We start from the raw sequence: 17,882 nt of genomic DNA, 5'->3' as shown, positions 1-17,882 counted from the left end.
TGTTAAAAAAATGTGAGGTCTGTTGCAAGATATTTGGCTTACGGACCACTGGAAGTTGACCATTATCTGAACTTGGCATGATCTACAACACTAAGAGAAGGAAGAGAGGGAGCCAGCCTCTTACCAGCCATCGGGTTGGGTGAGCTATCATGCAACTATGGTGACCAATTGAATAGGACAAATGTAAGCCTACTCACAGTCACGCCCCAGGCCCTGTTTCTCAACTTCTTTGTTCAAGCTTGTGGCTTTGATAATCACATAATTTCAGAGAGAGAGAGAGAGGGGGGGGGGGGGGGGGGGGCATGGGCCCATGGCGTAACATTGTATAGAAACATAAATAATAGATTTTATTTTATTGATTATAGCCTATCCATTCCATCTCCAACAATGATGGTTTCTATTAGTATCGATGCATGGTATCTGATAAACAGCTATAGAATTAAAGGTTCCAGTTACAAGATTATCCAAACTTTCACTTAGGGATAAATAAATAAACATCCCTTGGCTTCTGGCACGTAATTTATATGCTTTTCGAGGAGAACACTTCCTGAATTCTTCTGGGAAAAAAGATCCACTCTTCCGAAAAAGAAGGGAAAGAGAAGAAACAAAACAAGGAATAAGTAAAGTTCAACCGGTGTTCTGCATTCCAGCAGCGATGCCCTTCATGGTTAAGATGAGGGTGTCCTCCAAGCCAGGAGCATATTCACTGGTTGGGTTCAACTTCACCAATTCATCAGCAGGCTTGCTCGACTCCATGATCTCCTTGGAGATGTGTGGCCTCACTGTGACATGGTAGTTGGGGTCACGGATCCGTTTCAGCATGTAGGCCTGGCACACATTCAGGGTTGTGATGTAGGAATCTCGCAGGCAAAGCCTCTGCCTCAGATAGGGATCCCCTTCGAGAAGATTCTTATGCCCAGCAATCTATTAATTTAAAAAGAGAGGAAAAAAAAATCAATTCTATGATTTCTAGAGTGCAAAGAAGACCAAACAAATTGGACAAACATGTCGCAATAATCTAACCTGAAGGAGAAGGCTCTTAGTTTCTTCAAAATTGGTCCTCAAACGCTGTCCGAATGACCACAGGTCTTCTGAAACAAGTAGTTTGTCATACAAAGCGGCAATGCCGGGGTCACCCTTGGCAAACACCATCTCAACCAAATCAAGAGTAACCCTAAAGAAAGGCCACTTATTGTACATCTCCTGTAACATATGTAGATTCCTGACGTCCTTCTCAATGACATGTTTGAATGCTGCCCCAAAACCAAGCCAGACGGGGAGATGGAACCTAGTTTGTGTCCAGGCAAAAATCCATGGAATTGCACGGAGCGATTCAATACCTCCACTTGGCTTTCGCTTCGATGGACGACTCCCAATGTTCATCCGGCCATACTCCAACTCCGGTGTAGCCTGAAATCATTAATAATAGGATTGTCAAGAATTTAAAATCACCAAATGTTGGTCTAGAGGGAGAGTAAAAAGAATGATCCAATGCATGTGAGATATTCAGAGTACTTACAAGGCGGAAGTACTCAACAAATCGGGGTTCTTGAAAAACAATGGAACGATATTCTTTAGTAGCAACAATGGCCATCTCATCCATAAGCGCACGCCACTCCGGTTTTGGAGAGACTGGAGGATGCATTCCATGCTCAAGGGTCGCAGCAGTAAAACGCTGGAGAGTTCTAAAACACAAGTGCTCCTCTCCAAAAGATTGCTCTATAACTTCACCTTGAACAGTAACACGTAGTGACCCATGAATTGTATCTGGCGGTTGAGACAAGATAGCAAGATGGGTGGGACCACCTCCTCTTCCAACAGTCCCACCTCGACCATGGAACATAGTTAGCTTCACACCATATTGCTTAGCAACTTTAATAAGCTCCTCTTGAGCCTTATACAACTGCCAGGCTGCTGAGAGTCGCCCGGCATCTTTCCCAGAATCTGAGTATCCAATCATGACTTCTTGCTTCCCATTAATTCTGTCTTTGTACCAATCTATAGAGAATAGACGTGAAACAGCAGCAGGTGCAGCCTCTAAATCAGCTAGTTTCTCAAAGAGCGGAACAACTCTCAATGGCTGCTTCACATGGCATTCACGTTGCAAAAGCTCAACTGCAAGTACATCAGATGGCGCAGTGGCCATCGAGATGATGTAAGCTCCAAAGCTATCTGCTGGGAGTTCTGCTAGGACATGGAATGTGTCCAAAACATCAGCTATTTCTTCAGTTTTTGGAAGATCAGGGCCAAAAAGTGGGCGCTTCCCACGAAGCTCAGCTAAAAGCCATTCCTGCCGCCGTTCTTCTGACCACTCTCGGTAGGAACCAATTTCCAAGTGTTTGGTAATGGCATCTATGACATCAGTGTGCCGATCTGACTCTTGTCTAATATCAAGTCTCACCAGTGTGAGTCCGAAGGTGGAAACTTGCCTCAAAAAATCAAGAAAGCTTCCATCAGCAATTGGCCGGTCACCACAAGCACAGAGAGATCGGTAACAGAGTTCAAGTGGTTCCAAGAACTACACACAATTTAGAACATGATAAGCATATAATCAAGATAAAAGAAGGTATTCAACAAAGGGGCATCCCCGGGCCAAGGCTCCATGCTTTGCAAGTGTAGGGGGGAGGGTTGTGGCATCATACACAGCTTTACCCCTGCTTTTATGCATAGAGTCTGTTTCCTTGGATTCAAAACCGTGACCAATCAGTCACAAAGGAGCAACCTTATTGCTCTCATTAATATAAATAAACACACAAAAATGGGATCCTGCAGATTTGTCTAATTAGCTATTTGTCATGTTCTCCCTACTGGTTTTGATGATAGTCATCCAACAGCAGAGAAGGCTATAGTCCATATAAATCAAAATAGAAAAAAGTTCCTGCTAGCTAATCCAAATATATAAAAATATTTGTCAACTCAAGTGATGCTGCGAAAAAGAAAAAAACCGGAAAAACATGTTGGCAAGGTGAGCTGTAGACAAGGTCAACAATTAGCTTATAAACTTACTTTTATATGAAAAAAGAGTACAGGTAAAAGTTGAAAGGAAAACAAATACCTGCTCAACATTTGTGTACGTTGCCTCCTCAGGAATGTCGGAGACCTCGTGGGCTAATAACTGACGAGTACGCTCACGTGTGTGATACAGTTTATCCCTTACATCGGCAAGAATAACACGATAGGGTTCATTTGGAGGAACTTGTTTCCAGAACTCTGCATCAAAAAAAGAGGGGACCAAGGGATCAAAATTCTTGCTGCATAACTAAACCACTATATCTAAGTGACCTTTTCTTCTTATGGGCACTAGGTCACTGAATTTTGCATATAAACAGCTTCCTTCCCAATGATTTCGATGTGGAGTTGCATTTTTATTCAAAACTCATAAGTAATAACAGAACTCACAAAATAGGTTTTCCCTTGGATGTAAGAACACACTGAGCACTTCAAGGCCAGTGGACAACAGCCAAAAGACTTGGTTTTTCAATATATTCTTCATAGGAAAAATAAAGGACCCAATTAAAAGCAAGTAGGATAGAAGGACCCATTCCATATGGCTAATTACCTATATAGTGTTTTGCATCTTTCCTTGAGGATCTGTGGAGTTCTACTGCACGAACCCGAAGTTCATCAGTGCAACGCCACATAGACAACTGCCAAATAAGTCAACAAAGGACACAAGGATATCAGCACAACTTTAACAAGGGCATAGGCCATGAAGAACACATGAGGAATAGCCTCTCAGTTTAGGGAAAAAAAAATGACAGGAAGCATTTAAAAGTGTTAGTTGTTTAATACCTCAAACATGAGGTCCTCTATCTGGGAATAGTACAAGTTAACAGCCATCATTCTGGCCAATAAGCAAACATCCCTTGTGACTTCAGGAGTTACCCTTGGATTGCCTACATTGCATGCCATTGGTGAGAGAGATTGAGAGGAGCCACCTAAGTGGCGTACATGCAATGTATTCAAGACATACCACCATTCCAATACAATAATTTTGTGAAGTAAAAAATAAAGGCAGGTGCTCCTTTTTCAAGAAAAAAAAGTAGAACTTAGTTGGATTTTGGTATAATATTAAACAGTAGTCTTCATAAAGGATCATACCATCACGATCACCACCCATCCAAGAAGAGAATTGGATAAGAGGAGCATTATAAGGAACACGCTCATCTATTCCTATATTCTTCAAAGCAGTGTCAACACGGCGCAGAAATTTAGGAACACCTTTCCAGATTGTTTCATGAAAGTAGCTCATTCCTGCTCTCATTTCATCCTGTGGAGTTGGCTGAGACCTACGGATCTCATCCGTACGGAATGCAGCTTGAATCTGCAGGACCAAAAAAAATATATCAAGTGATGTCTAAACAAGCTGTTACTTTTACAGGAAAAACATCATGTTTCAAGATAAAACAAACCACAAACTACAATGACAAACTAGCCCCCCAGTGTGGCTCAAGTGGTAAACTCAAGGCTCTCCTGGATAAAATGCCAAGATTCGAGTATTGGGAGCTTCGGCTTTCCATTTTAGATAATACCTTAGTATTTAAATAGAGAAGAATAGGGGAGCAGGCCACGGGCCCATTCTCTCAGTAGATCAGGCGAGAGCTTCAGACACAATTGTTTCAAAAAAAAAAAAATGCAATGACAAACTATGGTAAAACTAACTAACGTTTTTTTTCACAAGAAGGCAAGCAACTAATATGGTAAAAGGCAAAAATGCACAATTAAATGCTCATTACTTTTTTGCCCAAGATTTTAGTTTTTATAATTGATGTTTATTATCTGAAAAATTCTTGTGCTCTAAGTTTCTACTTTATATTGCTAAATTCCAACCATAAAATATCTAAGTACCTAAACGACTCTATGTTAGCCAGCCTTTTGCAGCAAACTAAAACCTGTTTTCAGCCAAGAAACCAATTAAAAACTGTACTTGACTATGATTTCCAGATTTGTAAAGTTCCATTGTCCTGCACTATATGTCCATGAATTTGTTGTTATGGATTCTTTTGTAAATGATCAAAGGGTCATCTTTCCATAGTTGGGTAACAGCTAACTTGGGTAACTTCTATATTCAAGGTGCATCGTTAGTGCAGCAAAAAGGATGAAAGGCATACAACTAACTTTATGGAGAAACGCATACGATATCTCACATATAGACCATTCAGAATCATCAAAAGGGTAATAGATGACAAGATGCTAGCAAATTACAATCAGGTGTTGCAATGGACCCAACAATCCACCCAACATGAATGGCCTAGCTAGTTATATATCAGGCAAAGGAAAGATGAACAGGCTCGCAGGGCTGGACTAGTTTAATTTTTACGTCCAAAAAAAGCTGTGTTTGTTTGGGATTGTCATAGACAAACTTGGTCCAGCTAGTGCATATCAAAGAGCCAGAAGAAATTTAACAAGAAATTTAAAACAGACGATATGTTCAGTCATTCATCATCTACCACTCACAATCAGAAGATGATTATGTATATTGCATAATAGATATTTTTCCTTCCTTTTTTTACCCTCGTCTCTATGATCTAAACTTGAGATCAAAGGTTCAAGTCACAAAAGCTCCCTAGACACCCAAATGGTGTGGGAGTCTTTTACACTGGGTGTTCTTTCATCCTTTCTGAGGCCAAGGGCAACATTATATGCATTTAGCCCACGCTTGAAAACCTATGCTCATGGTGAATGTTGATAAATGAACAAAGTCACATCATGTTACTGTACGAATTCTAAATCATGAGGAATAAAATAGTTTCTTTTTTTGAAGTTTCTTCAAAAGCAAGAAGATAACAGCTCCTGATGGATGCATTTCTACGAATACCATGAGACATAACTGGGTCCTCCAATCCCTTCATCTTATAATAGTGAGCCATTTCAAAAAGTGGCATGCCTTTATATTCTATAATGCATTGAAACTTAAACCCTACAAAGTTGAAAACTAAGATTTATGTAAAGACAAAGATGGAAGTCTGCATTGTACAAGGAGTTCCTAGTATTTTTACAATGCCAACTTGCGCAGAGTAAACAAAATTCCAAATTTTGACAGCAGAGAAACCAGAAACAATGCTTACCTCCCTCTGCAGAGCCTCATCAAGTTCCTGCTTATCATCAGGAGTTATGTCTTTGGCATATAATTGGGCTAAACAATTACGAATCCTGAACAGAAAAATTATTCAAAAAAAAGGTGTAAAAACAGAAAAATAAATTTGAAAATATAGCATGAACCAAAGCAGACAAGATTTTCCAGATTAATTGAACCAGAGGACTTCACAGAATCAAATGTGTAAGTAGACTCTCTTATCTCAGTTATGGCTTCAGAAGAAATCGATGAAAAAACCACAACAGTAAAAATTGGATAACAAACCTTCCATGCTTCTGAAGCAAAGATCTGCGGACTGATTGAGTAGGATGAGCAGTAAAAACCAGATCTACAGTCTGATTCTTCAAAGCATCAAATATTTCTTCTGGTGACTTTTTTAGCTGCATCACAAGTCTCTTAAGAGTTTCTTCAATGTCTGATTCAGTTGTTGCGGAGTTTTCATCATGAAAATCTCCCTTTTTCAATTTGATCCGGCGTCTGAAAGCAATTTGAACCTCCTCCGCCAAGTTGGCCAAACTAAGCATGTGGGCGAATGCTTTAGCAATAACAATAGAGTCACCTGCGTCCAAATTTGTTAAGATACTTCCAAGCTCTTCTAACTTTTGGGGATCATTCTTTCCTTCATACTCTGCGGATAGCTCATAACACTCTTGAACCTACATAAGCATAACAAATAATATGTTCATTCGTTAATTGCGAGGAATCTTTAGAGGAATTAAAAAAGAAGGATCTCCCTCATTCAATAATAATTCATTTTTTTAAACTGAAAATCATCCATACACATTCCATGTCCAACAAAGAATGCAAAAACCATTATCATGAATCCATGATTTTTTTTTTTTTATCAAAATAATCAAAACAGCACCAGTGAGCCGCAAAATTGCTGTCTGATACCAAAAGGCAAACATAAATGGGAAGATATTCCAGAACAACATGCAGTTTAGAGTGTAGGTTTCTCATAAATCAGTAGGAACCAATCAAAATACCCACGACGTATGATCTTATGCAACATAAACTCAAATGGGTCTTCATAATTTTCCAATCTCGTCTTCAAACAGAAATCCTATCACTAAAACCTTAAAAATCCACGACATTTCGTATCAAGTCCCATTGGGCTATTAATTTTACATCAAATTATAAATTAGGTCTTTTAAATAGCAGATTCATGGGTGGACAGCGCGGGCATTGAACAAGAGAACAAAAGAACAGAAACTCCTCTGTAAGCATATGAGAACTTAAAACTAAGAATCAAACACATTGGACAGAAACATGCATACCGTTTCCTTGAGATCTTCGCCGTGTAAATCCTGGAGGATATCGAGGAAGCGATCCAAGAGCAGTGCATCGTACTCCACCAACTTGTCATCCTCGGAGACTTTCCCAGGTACAAGAAGCCTCAATTGCGCATCGATCGACGCCAGCTTCTCTACATTACGATTCGCCATTTTTTTATCTCACTCCCCCTCAAGCCCTGCTATTTCCCAAGAAACAACGAACTTTTCAGTTCGGTCAAATCCCTAGAAAAGCGCCACAAAAATCACAGCTCACAATCATCGACCGCGAGTTTTGATTGATACCCAGAAAAATAGAAACCGAGTAATAATTTAAAAAAAAAAAAAAAAACAAATTAACAGCTAAGCCCACTTAGAAAGAAAGAATGCAGTTCGTGGGTACCGATATTACATGCATTAAAAACAGAAAATTGAAAAAAAAAAAATCAACAAGATTTCTCCTTTAATCAGACCCAGAAGAGAATACCCAAGCTGAATCATAGAAAATGGTACCTTGTTCAAGGAAAGTGAGATTTCCAGAAGAACCAGAAGATGGGGCCACAAGCAGAGAGAGAGAGAGAGAGAGAGGTGTGAGATCCCGAAAGATGGAGTGAATGGCTTTATATAGACACGAGAGAGTGAGGAGAGAGGAAAACAAGATCAAACTTTTTCTCAGTGTTAACTTTATTGTCAAATCCCGCAAGCTGCTTCACACTCCACGGCGGGACTAGTGTTAATTTTAAAGGAATCAAACTCGTAATTCAAAGCTCAACACTTTTTTTTTCCACAGCGTCCGTGGGACGGAAACCGAATATGCCGTCAAATATGCTTTTTCCTTGAGTTTCGTTTAATTGCACGGAGAGTGAAAGTCTCATTCACCTTTCCCCCCCAAATTACTCTTCTTTATTGGGTTTTAAATTTTCTAGTCTACCCTTTAAAAACTATTTAATTATCTTAGTTCCCTTTGTTTTCTTTAGAAGAGTAATGGGACTTTAATCTCATACTTATTATATCCTTCTAAAAAAAAATATATATATATAATTACTTGCACTTATCGTTTTTGCTAAAACAATCTTTCGTTACCATGAGGAGAGAGTCATTCTCATCAGTATTAAATTTCCTAAAGCGATTCCACCTTTAATATAAATATTTATTTTTTATTGATTTGGCATATCACTCAGTCGCTACACCTAGTATTTCTAAACTATTTTTTTGTGAAAAAATCAATTGTGGTATATTGCAGTTATATTTAAATTTTAATATATTTTTTGGTATTTTCCTTTTACCGCATTCAATATAATAATGAATTAACTACATGATTAATAATATGTAAACTTTGGTGGTAAAAGGACTTGTTTGTCCATTCACTAATAAATAAAATCATACCTAATTTGGATCATCTATAAGTGAGTTTAAATAAGTTTAAATGGGTGTTTTCAGAAAATGACACTTCACCCCTTTAATTTTTGAAAATTATTACAAAATCTTCTGAGGTTTAATTTTATTGATCAAATAAACCTTGCATTTGCTAACTATTAGTCAACTTTTAAGTTTAGTGAAAAAAATTAAATTTTGTCCTTAATAAAATGACAATTTTATCCTTCTACTCAATTTTAATAAAAAAAAATTTTAAAAATGACATTAATTTAATAAATTAAAGTTGAAATATTTGATCAGTTAATTATAATATATTTTAAAAATTAAATTTATAAGTGAATTGAACACCTAACGACTAAGTAAAGTCAATCAGTTAGCATAAGGATGACAACATAATTAAAATTTTATTTTGCAAAATTAAAAATTATGAAAAATAAATAAATAAAGCAAATAATTTAGAAAAAATATTTAAATAATTATATTATAACAATACATTTTCTATATACATTTTACAAAAATTAAATAATTAAAAATATCTTTAACAAATAAAAGATAGTTTTAAAATATTGATTTGGATCAAACAGTTGTTCGATTTGTAACTTACATTTTTAGTTTAGTTTAATACCATATTTAATAACACAACTTCTTGAATGAAATTAGGAAAAGTCAAATAAACTAACTCAAACAATAGTGAATCAAGTAATATAAGTTTGAGTTTTCTTTATTCATTTAGGGTTCATATTTTTTACTTACAGAATAACTAATACTCTATTTTATAATTTTAATTTGTAAATAATGAATTTTTAAATTTTATTTTATTTTTTTGACACTATATTTGATAAGTTACATGAATTAAAAAATATTAAACTTTGTTTTATTTGTTTTATAATGTGTTTGTTATTAATTTTTTCCAAAAATTACGTCTAATAAACATTTTGTAGTATTATGTTACTAGACATTTTATGATTTATTAGTAATTTTTAATTTTCATATTTTTTTAAAAAAATTAAAATGATAAAAAAAAAATTAATACAGTAATATCAGTTGGTTAACCTAAAGAGATTGGATCAGATAAACCAGTTAATTTCAAAATCAAATTAAGTTTTTGAGTTGCTCGGTTAGTTTTTAAAATATTATACTGACCAATTTTTTCAATTTATTTATTAAATAGGTGTTATTTAAACAATATTATTTTATTAAGGCTAAAATTATTTTTTTCATATATGCATAATGGTTGACTAATAGTCAAATAATGGGAGGTTTATTTTATCAATAAAATTAAATCTAAAAAAAATTATAATTTTTAAAAATATAACAAATGAAGTATCATTTTTAATAAGCTCAGAGGGTCTCACTGAATTTTACCCGGTTCAAATCCAACTCATTTAGATAAGTAAACTTGTCTTTTTTTTTTAATTCTTCTTCTTGGTTAAAAAAATGTCATTGTAATTTACCTCATCCTACAAGCTAGGCTCATGAGAGTTCATACATAATAAAAAATTCAAAAGATGGTTTCAGGGTAAATCCAATGGTATTTTGTTAGACTATTATGATTCTTCAAAACATAAAAATCAAATTATGATAGAAACTTTTAATTGTTAACTCAAGTTTTAATTTTTTATATTAATATTTAAATTAATATGAAATTCTTTATTATTGCAACTTATTTAGTTAGGCAAAATAGTTATTCGCAATGAATGAGTATGCACAATTTGACAAAAATTATGTAAGAACAATGTGGAGGTTGACTTGATGACAAGTGATTAAGATCTAAGTTCTTCTTCGATTGCATAATCATGTGATGACATATGACCAATTAACTAAGGCCTTGAACAAGAAAAATGAGGATTTTGTCCTAAAAAAGTATGCAATGACAATACTAAAGTTGATTTAATAGTAAATGAGTTTTTTCTAAATATTTTTTCAATGGAATAAACATATCATGTGATGGCTTGTGATCTTTTTCTTATTTCTTAACGACGTTAAGTAATTGAAGCATGTTGTTGCTACCAAAAATTGAACGACCTTTACGATCCCTGATCACGACCACCTGAAAAGAGATAAATAAGTAAGGCTTGAAGGACCCGAGGTGTACTCCGGGGGATTGTTCCGATGCCTAAGTTAGGGATTGGCTTGAGAGGTTTTTTATGTAACAGCAAAGTAGAGTTTAGAATGAGATACCTTAGTCTCTTCTCTAAATCCCCATTTATAGTGATGGAGTTTGACTCAAGGTGATGTGCCATTTATTAACAAATTATGGTGCAAGCGTGAATTGTTCCGATTGTTATAACGTTAGCGTAGATTGCTCTAGTCATCATAGAGTTGGCGTCAATTGCTCTGCCTGAGCAGATGACTTAGGTGGTAATTGCTCTCATCAAAGCTGGGCTCTAGTCTCATTTGGATTTATGATGAAGGTGAATCTAGTCCATCAGGGTCTAATACTATATAGGTAACTAATATATCTAAAGTACTATTTTTTGCCATGATTTTGTATTAACTATATTAACCATGACGCGGAAATAAACTGTATCTGTATCAACTGTATTTTCTAAAATCAACTGTAAATCTGTATGTCATGGTATCATGTAAACTGAAATTACATTTCCCTATCTGTATATTCTGAAAATATGTTCCTGAAATATTATAAAACATGTTTTTGTACTATATTCATATTCTCATGCCACACAGTAGTTTTAGAAATCTTAAACATAATTTATAATTTGTATAAATTCATGCTCTGAATAATCAACTGATAAAAACATATAATTTATACAGAAATCATACTAAGGTTGCCTAGCATAACATATTTTCCTTACTTGATTTCTGCTAAAATCCCTTATTGTGATAGGTCCTACACCTGCAGGGTTCCTCACTCAACACCCTAAAAACAATAGTTACCAGAATAAAGTATCATTATTTCTTAGACTACTACATTTCCTACAACTGTTGGAAAGCCAAATAATGCATAAAAGACCTTACCCTGAATTTGGGATGAAATTCAACTATGTCCCACCAACGATCCGCTCCGATAGACTTTGAGAGAACTTTCTCAGGAGCATCGTGGTGGCCTCAGATCGTCGATCCGGCGACTAACAGGGCTGAAATCAAAGACAGAGGAGAGAGGAATCGTAGAGGAGAGAGAGAGAGAGGGTTTTTCTACTGAAAACTTTTACGTAAAATTTGAGTTTAATACTATTTATACTGTAGGATTCGTCGGCGAGCCACGTCACCTCGTCCATGAGGTCAAGATGCAATTTGTTGACAAACTCTCCCCTTCGTCGATAAAATTCAAATTCGCCCAAAACATCCTCTCGGTATCTTCTCGTCGATAAGGCATACCTTCGTCGACGAGCCCAATAAGCAACGTCGTTGACAAAGTCTGTTGCCTCCTTCTGTTTTGTTTTCATTTCCCTCTCACTTTATTATTTAAATACCATTAATCTTTGGGTCATTACATTGGTCATTTTGGAAAAAAGTTTAAGTGAGGTTAATAAAATTTAATAGCGTTTTTAACCTCGGTAATTCTCACCACCCCGCGAGCATCGGTCGACCGTGTAAAAAATGAATTGAGAGTTCGGTCAACCAGACTAAGAGTCTTAAAGGCGATTTTCCCAAATCTGCATGGTCGGTCGACCAGGCAGTTGGATTCTCCCATGTGGGGGTTCGGTCGACTAGAGCGTTGCCCATATAAATCTGATTGGTCAACCAAGTTGTGTGAATTTAGCAAAAAACAATCGACCGAGCTATGGTCAAACCGTTGACCTCTAACCAGTTTGATCGACCGAATGCTTTTATACATTCCAGTTCGGTTGACCGAACATGCATTTTTAATGCATTTCAGTTTTAATCCCCTTATACATTAACCTTATTCATATAATGATTAATGTTAAGACTATATGACATATTTTTATGAAATATAGGGAGTCCTAAGGTCAGTCTAGGTCCTTTTTAGGACACGGAAAAAATTCAGCGTCAGTCGACTGCTTGTCTAAGGTCATTTGGTTTTCAAATAATGTGTAGGGACCTAGAGTTGTTTTAAGGCCTTTAAGCTTGTAGTTCCTACATGCATGATATGCATTAAATATTACAGACCTTTTTCTCCTAATTATTATTACAGACTCGAATTGAATAATAATGAAATACAATAAAAATGATCTTCAGTGTTTTCATGCTTTACTTCATGTGCCATCAGTGTATCTGTTAATATAAACCTGCACATGAACTTAATAGCCATCAATTACCAGTATTTGTCATTATCAAAATCGGGTATAATCTATAAGGTCAACACACACACACACACACACACACACAAACAGGCTCATAACTTTTAAACTAAATAAATTTTTAATTATACTATTTAAAATAAAAATTTTAAATGTACATCTATCTAATTTTTCTCAAATTTTGTTTTTCTAAAAATGTTTCGTCTTTTTTTAGAATATAATGATATTTTTGCCTAAAAATTTATTTATACTATTTGTGTATATATTGTAATAATGAAGTTTTTATTTTTTATTTTTGTTTAAACATTTCAATTTTCCAAAATAGATTTTATAAATATGCTTTTATCTAATTTTTATTAAATTTATTTTTTTTAGGAATATTATCCTATTTTAAAATATAATGATACTTTTTTTGTTGTTGTAAAATCATTTAACATAAAGGTATCTTGCTTTTGGGAGCATAAATTTAAAACGTCTCATTTTGCATTTAATATTTTTTAATTCATATAAAATTAATTTTAAGATATAAATTTCATGTTCTAAATCTAAAAAGGTGAAAATGCTAATTAATAGTGTAAGGAGGAATCATGCCCCGGGCAATGGCTTAGGTGGCAAGGGCGGGCTTGGGATGGGCCACTTGTTGGTTTAAGTCCAAGGTTCAACTCCTACCCCAGCGAGCAAATCATGTATTTACCCCTGCATAGTGAGAGGGGCTTTGTTGCGTGGGCGTAAGAATAGTCTAAGTACCTTGTGTCGCCACCAGAGTGTGCCCGGTCAACGAGAGTATCGAGTAGAGTGTCAACTGGATATACCGAGGAAGCTAGGACACCCGACATAAAAAAAAGGAGGAATCATATCTAAAAGGTAAAGGCAAACAAGCGAGTTTTTTCCCGATTTATCATTATTTTAAAATAATATATTAAATAATAATTTGTTCAGAAAAATATTTCCCAAAATGACGTTCACGTAATCTTGTTGTTTGGTCAGCGAGATTTAAACAAATCTCGCTGAACCAAGCAACGAGATTTGCCATGTGTCAAGACCAGTTTTTTTCCTAGGCAAATATCGCTGGACCAAGTAACGAAATTTGCCACGTGTCAAGACCAGTTTTTTTCCTAGGCAAATCTCGTTGGACCAAGTAGTGAGATTTGCTTGCCACACATCAACACTCAATGGGGCTACCATTTAAATCTCGCTGCTTGGTCCAATAAGATTTACTGTACATTTAATTTTTTTATTAATAATTCAAAGTATGTCATTTTACATGAATTGTTTCAATTTTTTGTGTTCTCCTTATTTATTTATTTATTATAATAATAGATTATATTTTTAGAGCGAATAATCATTTATTAATTAAATTTTTACATAGAATAAATTAAAAATTTTAATTTAATTAAAAATATTACTTTTATCATAAATTAAAATAAAAGTCATACATTATAAATGTATACTAATAACAAAATTATTTTTAATTAAAAATAATTATTATTAAAATTGTTAACTAAAAATCTTAATAATTCTAATTTAAATTATATTTAAAACTAATATTAACACTTATTTAAATACAATCAAATGTCACTTATAATTTTCAGGGCTTCTCCAATCCGACACTTATTATCAACACTTATTAAATTCAACACTTCTACATAAGGAATTCCAAGTCACTTATTTATTTGTCTGGATTGTAGTAAATCATACAATTTGTGAATGTAGAATTAGTGGTACTTATTTGGCATCACCACTATAAATTTCATGCAAACATTATTTATTTGTCAAATAATGTCTTAATGAAATTTCTAAAATATGAGCCTGTAACAGTAGGAGGCAACAGATGGATGGATTCTTTTGCTTTAATATATTTTGCATTGGTTGATCCTTATTCAAGTACAATGACGAACCTTCAATAGGAATGAGCCACGTAGCAGTCCTTATATGCTTATTATAGGAAAACGCTTCAGTCTTACTGTCTTAACCTAAATGCCAAGAATTTAAAAAGATGTGTGGTCGTACCATCCTTGCAACCTCAATGTCTTCTTTCCTAACTATCTTTTCCCTTCTTCTTCTTCTTCTTCTAAACATACAATTAATTAATTAATGACTAAAGTGTACTAGTGGAGATTATTAGTAGTAGCTTTGATCAGAGCATTTTCTAAGTGCTTGATCTGTCTTGTTCAGGTAATTACATTCAACTTTGATCTTATTTTATTTGTCGTTTTTAGCACTTATATATATGTTTATCTTTTCCTAATTATTTAGAAAAGCTGAAAGCTCCAACCTACCTTCAAACTATACATTCTGGAAGTCTTGAAACTGCATCTCTCATTTGATGTGGTCTTCTATATTTGTATGTCATGTGTATATGAGATTTGGTTATTTTTTCTTTGGCTTGTACGATTCATTAACTATCTTGCAGATATTAGAGAAGTTGCAGTATTGTACAAAGATAATCTTTTGCCCTTACTAGTATGTCGAAACCCCCCCAAAAAAATTCCTTTTGTGGCTTGAATCATTCGCCTAAATAGAAACAAAAATATGACTTTTAATACTTGAAAACATCAATATCCATATCCTTTGGATCCAAAGTATTATTGTTATCAAGTATTAAAAAGATAATTTGCTTATCAATTATTTTCTTCATTTATCTTAGATTAATCTTCACTCATTAGTTAATTAACTGTTTGATTTAGGATTGGGGTTAGCGAATCCTAATTCAACTAGGTTTTGAACATTGAGCTGGATCAAATTATAGAGGTGTTTGTGTTTATCCAAGTCTTTTTTTACACTTGTTACCCCCACTATTTCCTTAAATTAATTTGAAATAGATTTGTGATCATAAATTTTTTTAACAATGTTTCATATGTGTAGGCATGTAAGTTCTTTGATGAGAAGTGGTGTCCCAAATTTGTGGTAATTGTTGCTCAAAAGAATCATCAAACTAAGTTCTTCCAAGCTGGTGGGTGTCCAGATAATGTTCCTCCTGGTAAGCACACGTGCTAGAATGGTCTCTACGTATGCGCACATGTTAGAATAATTATGAGTATAAACATGAAGTTGGTATTAATTAAGAACCTAGCTTTTTACAGTCAAATTTTCATGTTTTTTGTTTGTGCTGAATTTAATGTACATAATGATCTTGAGTTGTAAAAATTTCGACAGTGTCTGCTTTTGAAAATGATCATATCTATCTATGCACTTGTTCAAAGAAAACATTTATTCTTGTCCATCGATGCCAATATGTTCACAAATTTCATTCAAAAGTTTCATGTATAAGTCTGTGGGAAACAATACATAAGAGCACCTATTCAATTCCATGCAACTATTAAAATAAAATAATTTTAATCGGGAAGGTGGGAATGATCACAACATTCATTTACAACGTTTATTCACACCTGTCATACACAACTTTCATTCACATATACATGCCGTGGAAATTGAATAAATATTCCTAATTATACATAAATAATACAACGATGCTATACAAATGGAAAAAAAAAAAAAAAAATAGATGTTGTACAAATGAAATAAAAATAATCGATCCTACTACTTCATGCCACATGGAGGTCGTCTTCGGTTTTGGGGCGGCTGCCGTCTGTGTCTGCCCTCTCCTGGTTGCTCCTCTGCATCTGGTGTCTTGTCCCGTCGACGTGCTGTATCTCTAGCATCTCCGTCAATAGGTATTGCATCATCTACATCCATGCGAAACGGATAGGAAGATAACGCATATGAAGGCTCTGGACGAGACCGAGGTGGCATAGTGGGTGCATCCACCTCCTCTGCATCGAGAAGGTCGTCTAATAGGTATGACATTGAGGGGGTGGCAGCAGAGTCAGACGAAGCGTCTACCTGTCTACTAGACGGACCCGCCATATCGGCCCCTGTCGAAGGCACATACGGTGCGGATATATTTTATAAATATGCTTTTATCCAATTTTTATTAAATTTATTTTCCTTTAGGAATATTATCCTATTTTAAAATATAACGATACTTTTTTTGTCGTTGTAAAATCATTTAACATAAAGGTATCCTGCTTTTGGGAGCATAAATTTAAAAGGTATCATTTTGCATTTAATATTTTTTAATTCATATAAATTTAATTTTAAGATATAAATTTCATGTTCTATATCTAAGAAGGTGAAAATGTTACTTAATGGTGTAAGAAGGAGGAATCATGCCTCTAGCAATGGATCAGGTGGCAAGGGCGAACTTGGGATGAACCACTTGTTAGTTTAAATCTCAGGTTCGATTCCTACCATAACAAGCAAATCCTGTATTTACTCCTATACAGTAAGAGGGGCCTTGTTGTGTGAGTATGTGAATAGTCTGTGCCTGATCAACGAAAGTGTCAACTGAATGTGTGAGGAAGTTAGGAAATTGGATGCAAAAAAAAAAAAAAAAAAACTTTGGAGAAATCATATCTAAAAGGTAAAGGCACACAAGCGGTGGCTATGGCGATGTTTGTGGCATGGAAAAGCCTAAAGTATAGCATTTAATATAAAATATGTTGAATGGCAGACATGAAGGAGTAGTAATCAATTCATGTTGGCTGTCATGTCAGCATTCACCATCAATATATATATATATATATATATATATATATATATATATAATAAGATGACAAGCCATGTGTAGGAAGCAATTGAGAGTGTTTTTTTTTTTTTTAACGAAAATAATTTAAAATATAATAAAATAAATAAATATGAAAATGTACCCAACTAACTTTTTATTTATTGATTTTTTTATCAAGCTAACTAATAGAAAATAAGTTTTAATTCAAATTTATTCATTGGAATAGAACGAGTCTTTTCATTCAAAAAATTTTGAAATAGTCAATCGACCATCATCGTTCCATCTAAATTAAAAATTAAAAATCTAAAGTAATTAAAAATTTAGAAAGATGAAGAAAGGATATTTTA

The 17,882-nt window shown here is 34.5% G+C and overlaps 1 protein-coding gene across 4 annotated transcripts; it reads right to left on the bottom strand.

The window, feature by feature from the left end:
- Positions 1-328: 328 nt before the first annotated feature.
- Positions 329-8,097, bottom strand: LOC131146517 (phosphoenolpyruvate carboxylase 2). 4 transcript variants are annotated; one of them, XM_058096166.1, is made up of 11 exons: positions 7,882-8,097; positions 7,375-7,614; positions 6,362-6,753; positions 6,069-6,153; positions 4,102-4,324; positions 3,793-3,896; positions 3,560-3,647; positions 3,056-3,210; positions 1,520-2,518; positions 1,024-1,410; positions 329-924 (listed from the first exon to the last, which is right to left on the bottom strand). In XM_058096166.1, the coding sequence occupies exons 2-11, from the start codon at positions 7,540-7,542 to the stop codon at positions 628-630; spliced, it is 2,898 nt and encodes a 965-aa protein (XP_057952149.1). In that variant the 5' UTR covers positions 7,543-7,614; positions 7,882-8,097; the 3' UTR covers positions 329-627. The 4 variants fall into 4 exon arrangements, with proteins under 4 accessions (XP_057952149.1, XP_057952136.1, XP_057952143.1 ...); XM_058096153.1 differs by having other exon boundaries at positions 7,375-7,568; positions 7,882-8,076; XM_058096160.1 differs by having other exon boundaries at positions 7,375-7,571; positions 7,882-8,074.
- Between the last annotated feature and the right edge of the window lie 9,785 nt (positions 8,098-17,882).

The sequence above is a fragment of the Malania oleifera genome, chromosome 1 (genome assembly GCF_029873635.1).
Source record: "Malania oleifera isolate guangnan ecotype guangnan chromosome 1, ASM2987363v1, whole genome shotgun sequence".
Classification (NCBI taxonomy): domain Eukaryota; kingdom Viridiplantae; phylum Streptophyta; class Magnoliopsida; order Santalales; family Ximeniaceae; genus Malania; species Malania oleifera.
Note: the sequence above shows the minus strand (reverse complement) of the source record. Positions and strands in the feature narration are given on the sequence as shown.

Coding starts and splice junctions, on each gene's coding strand:
- LOC131146517 (XM_058096166.1), bottom strand. CDS start 7,542: ATGGCGAATCGTAATGTAGAGAAGCTGGCGTCGATCGATGCGCAATTG. Junction 4,325..6,068: donor ATGAGGCTCTGCAGAGGGAG/GTAAGCATTGTT, acceptor TTGGTCCTGCAG/ATTCAAGCTGCATTCCGTAC. Junction 925..1,023: donor CTAAGAGCCTTCTCCTTCAG/GTTAGATTATTG, acceptor TTAAATTAATAG/ATTGCTGGGCATAAGAATCT.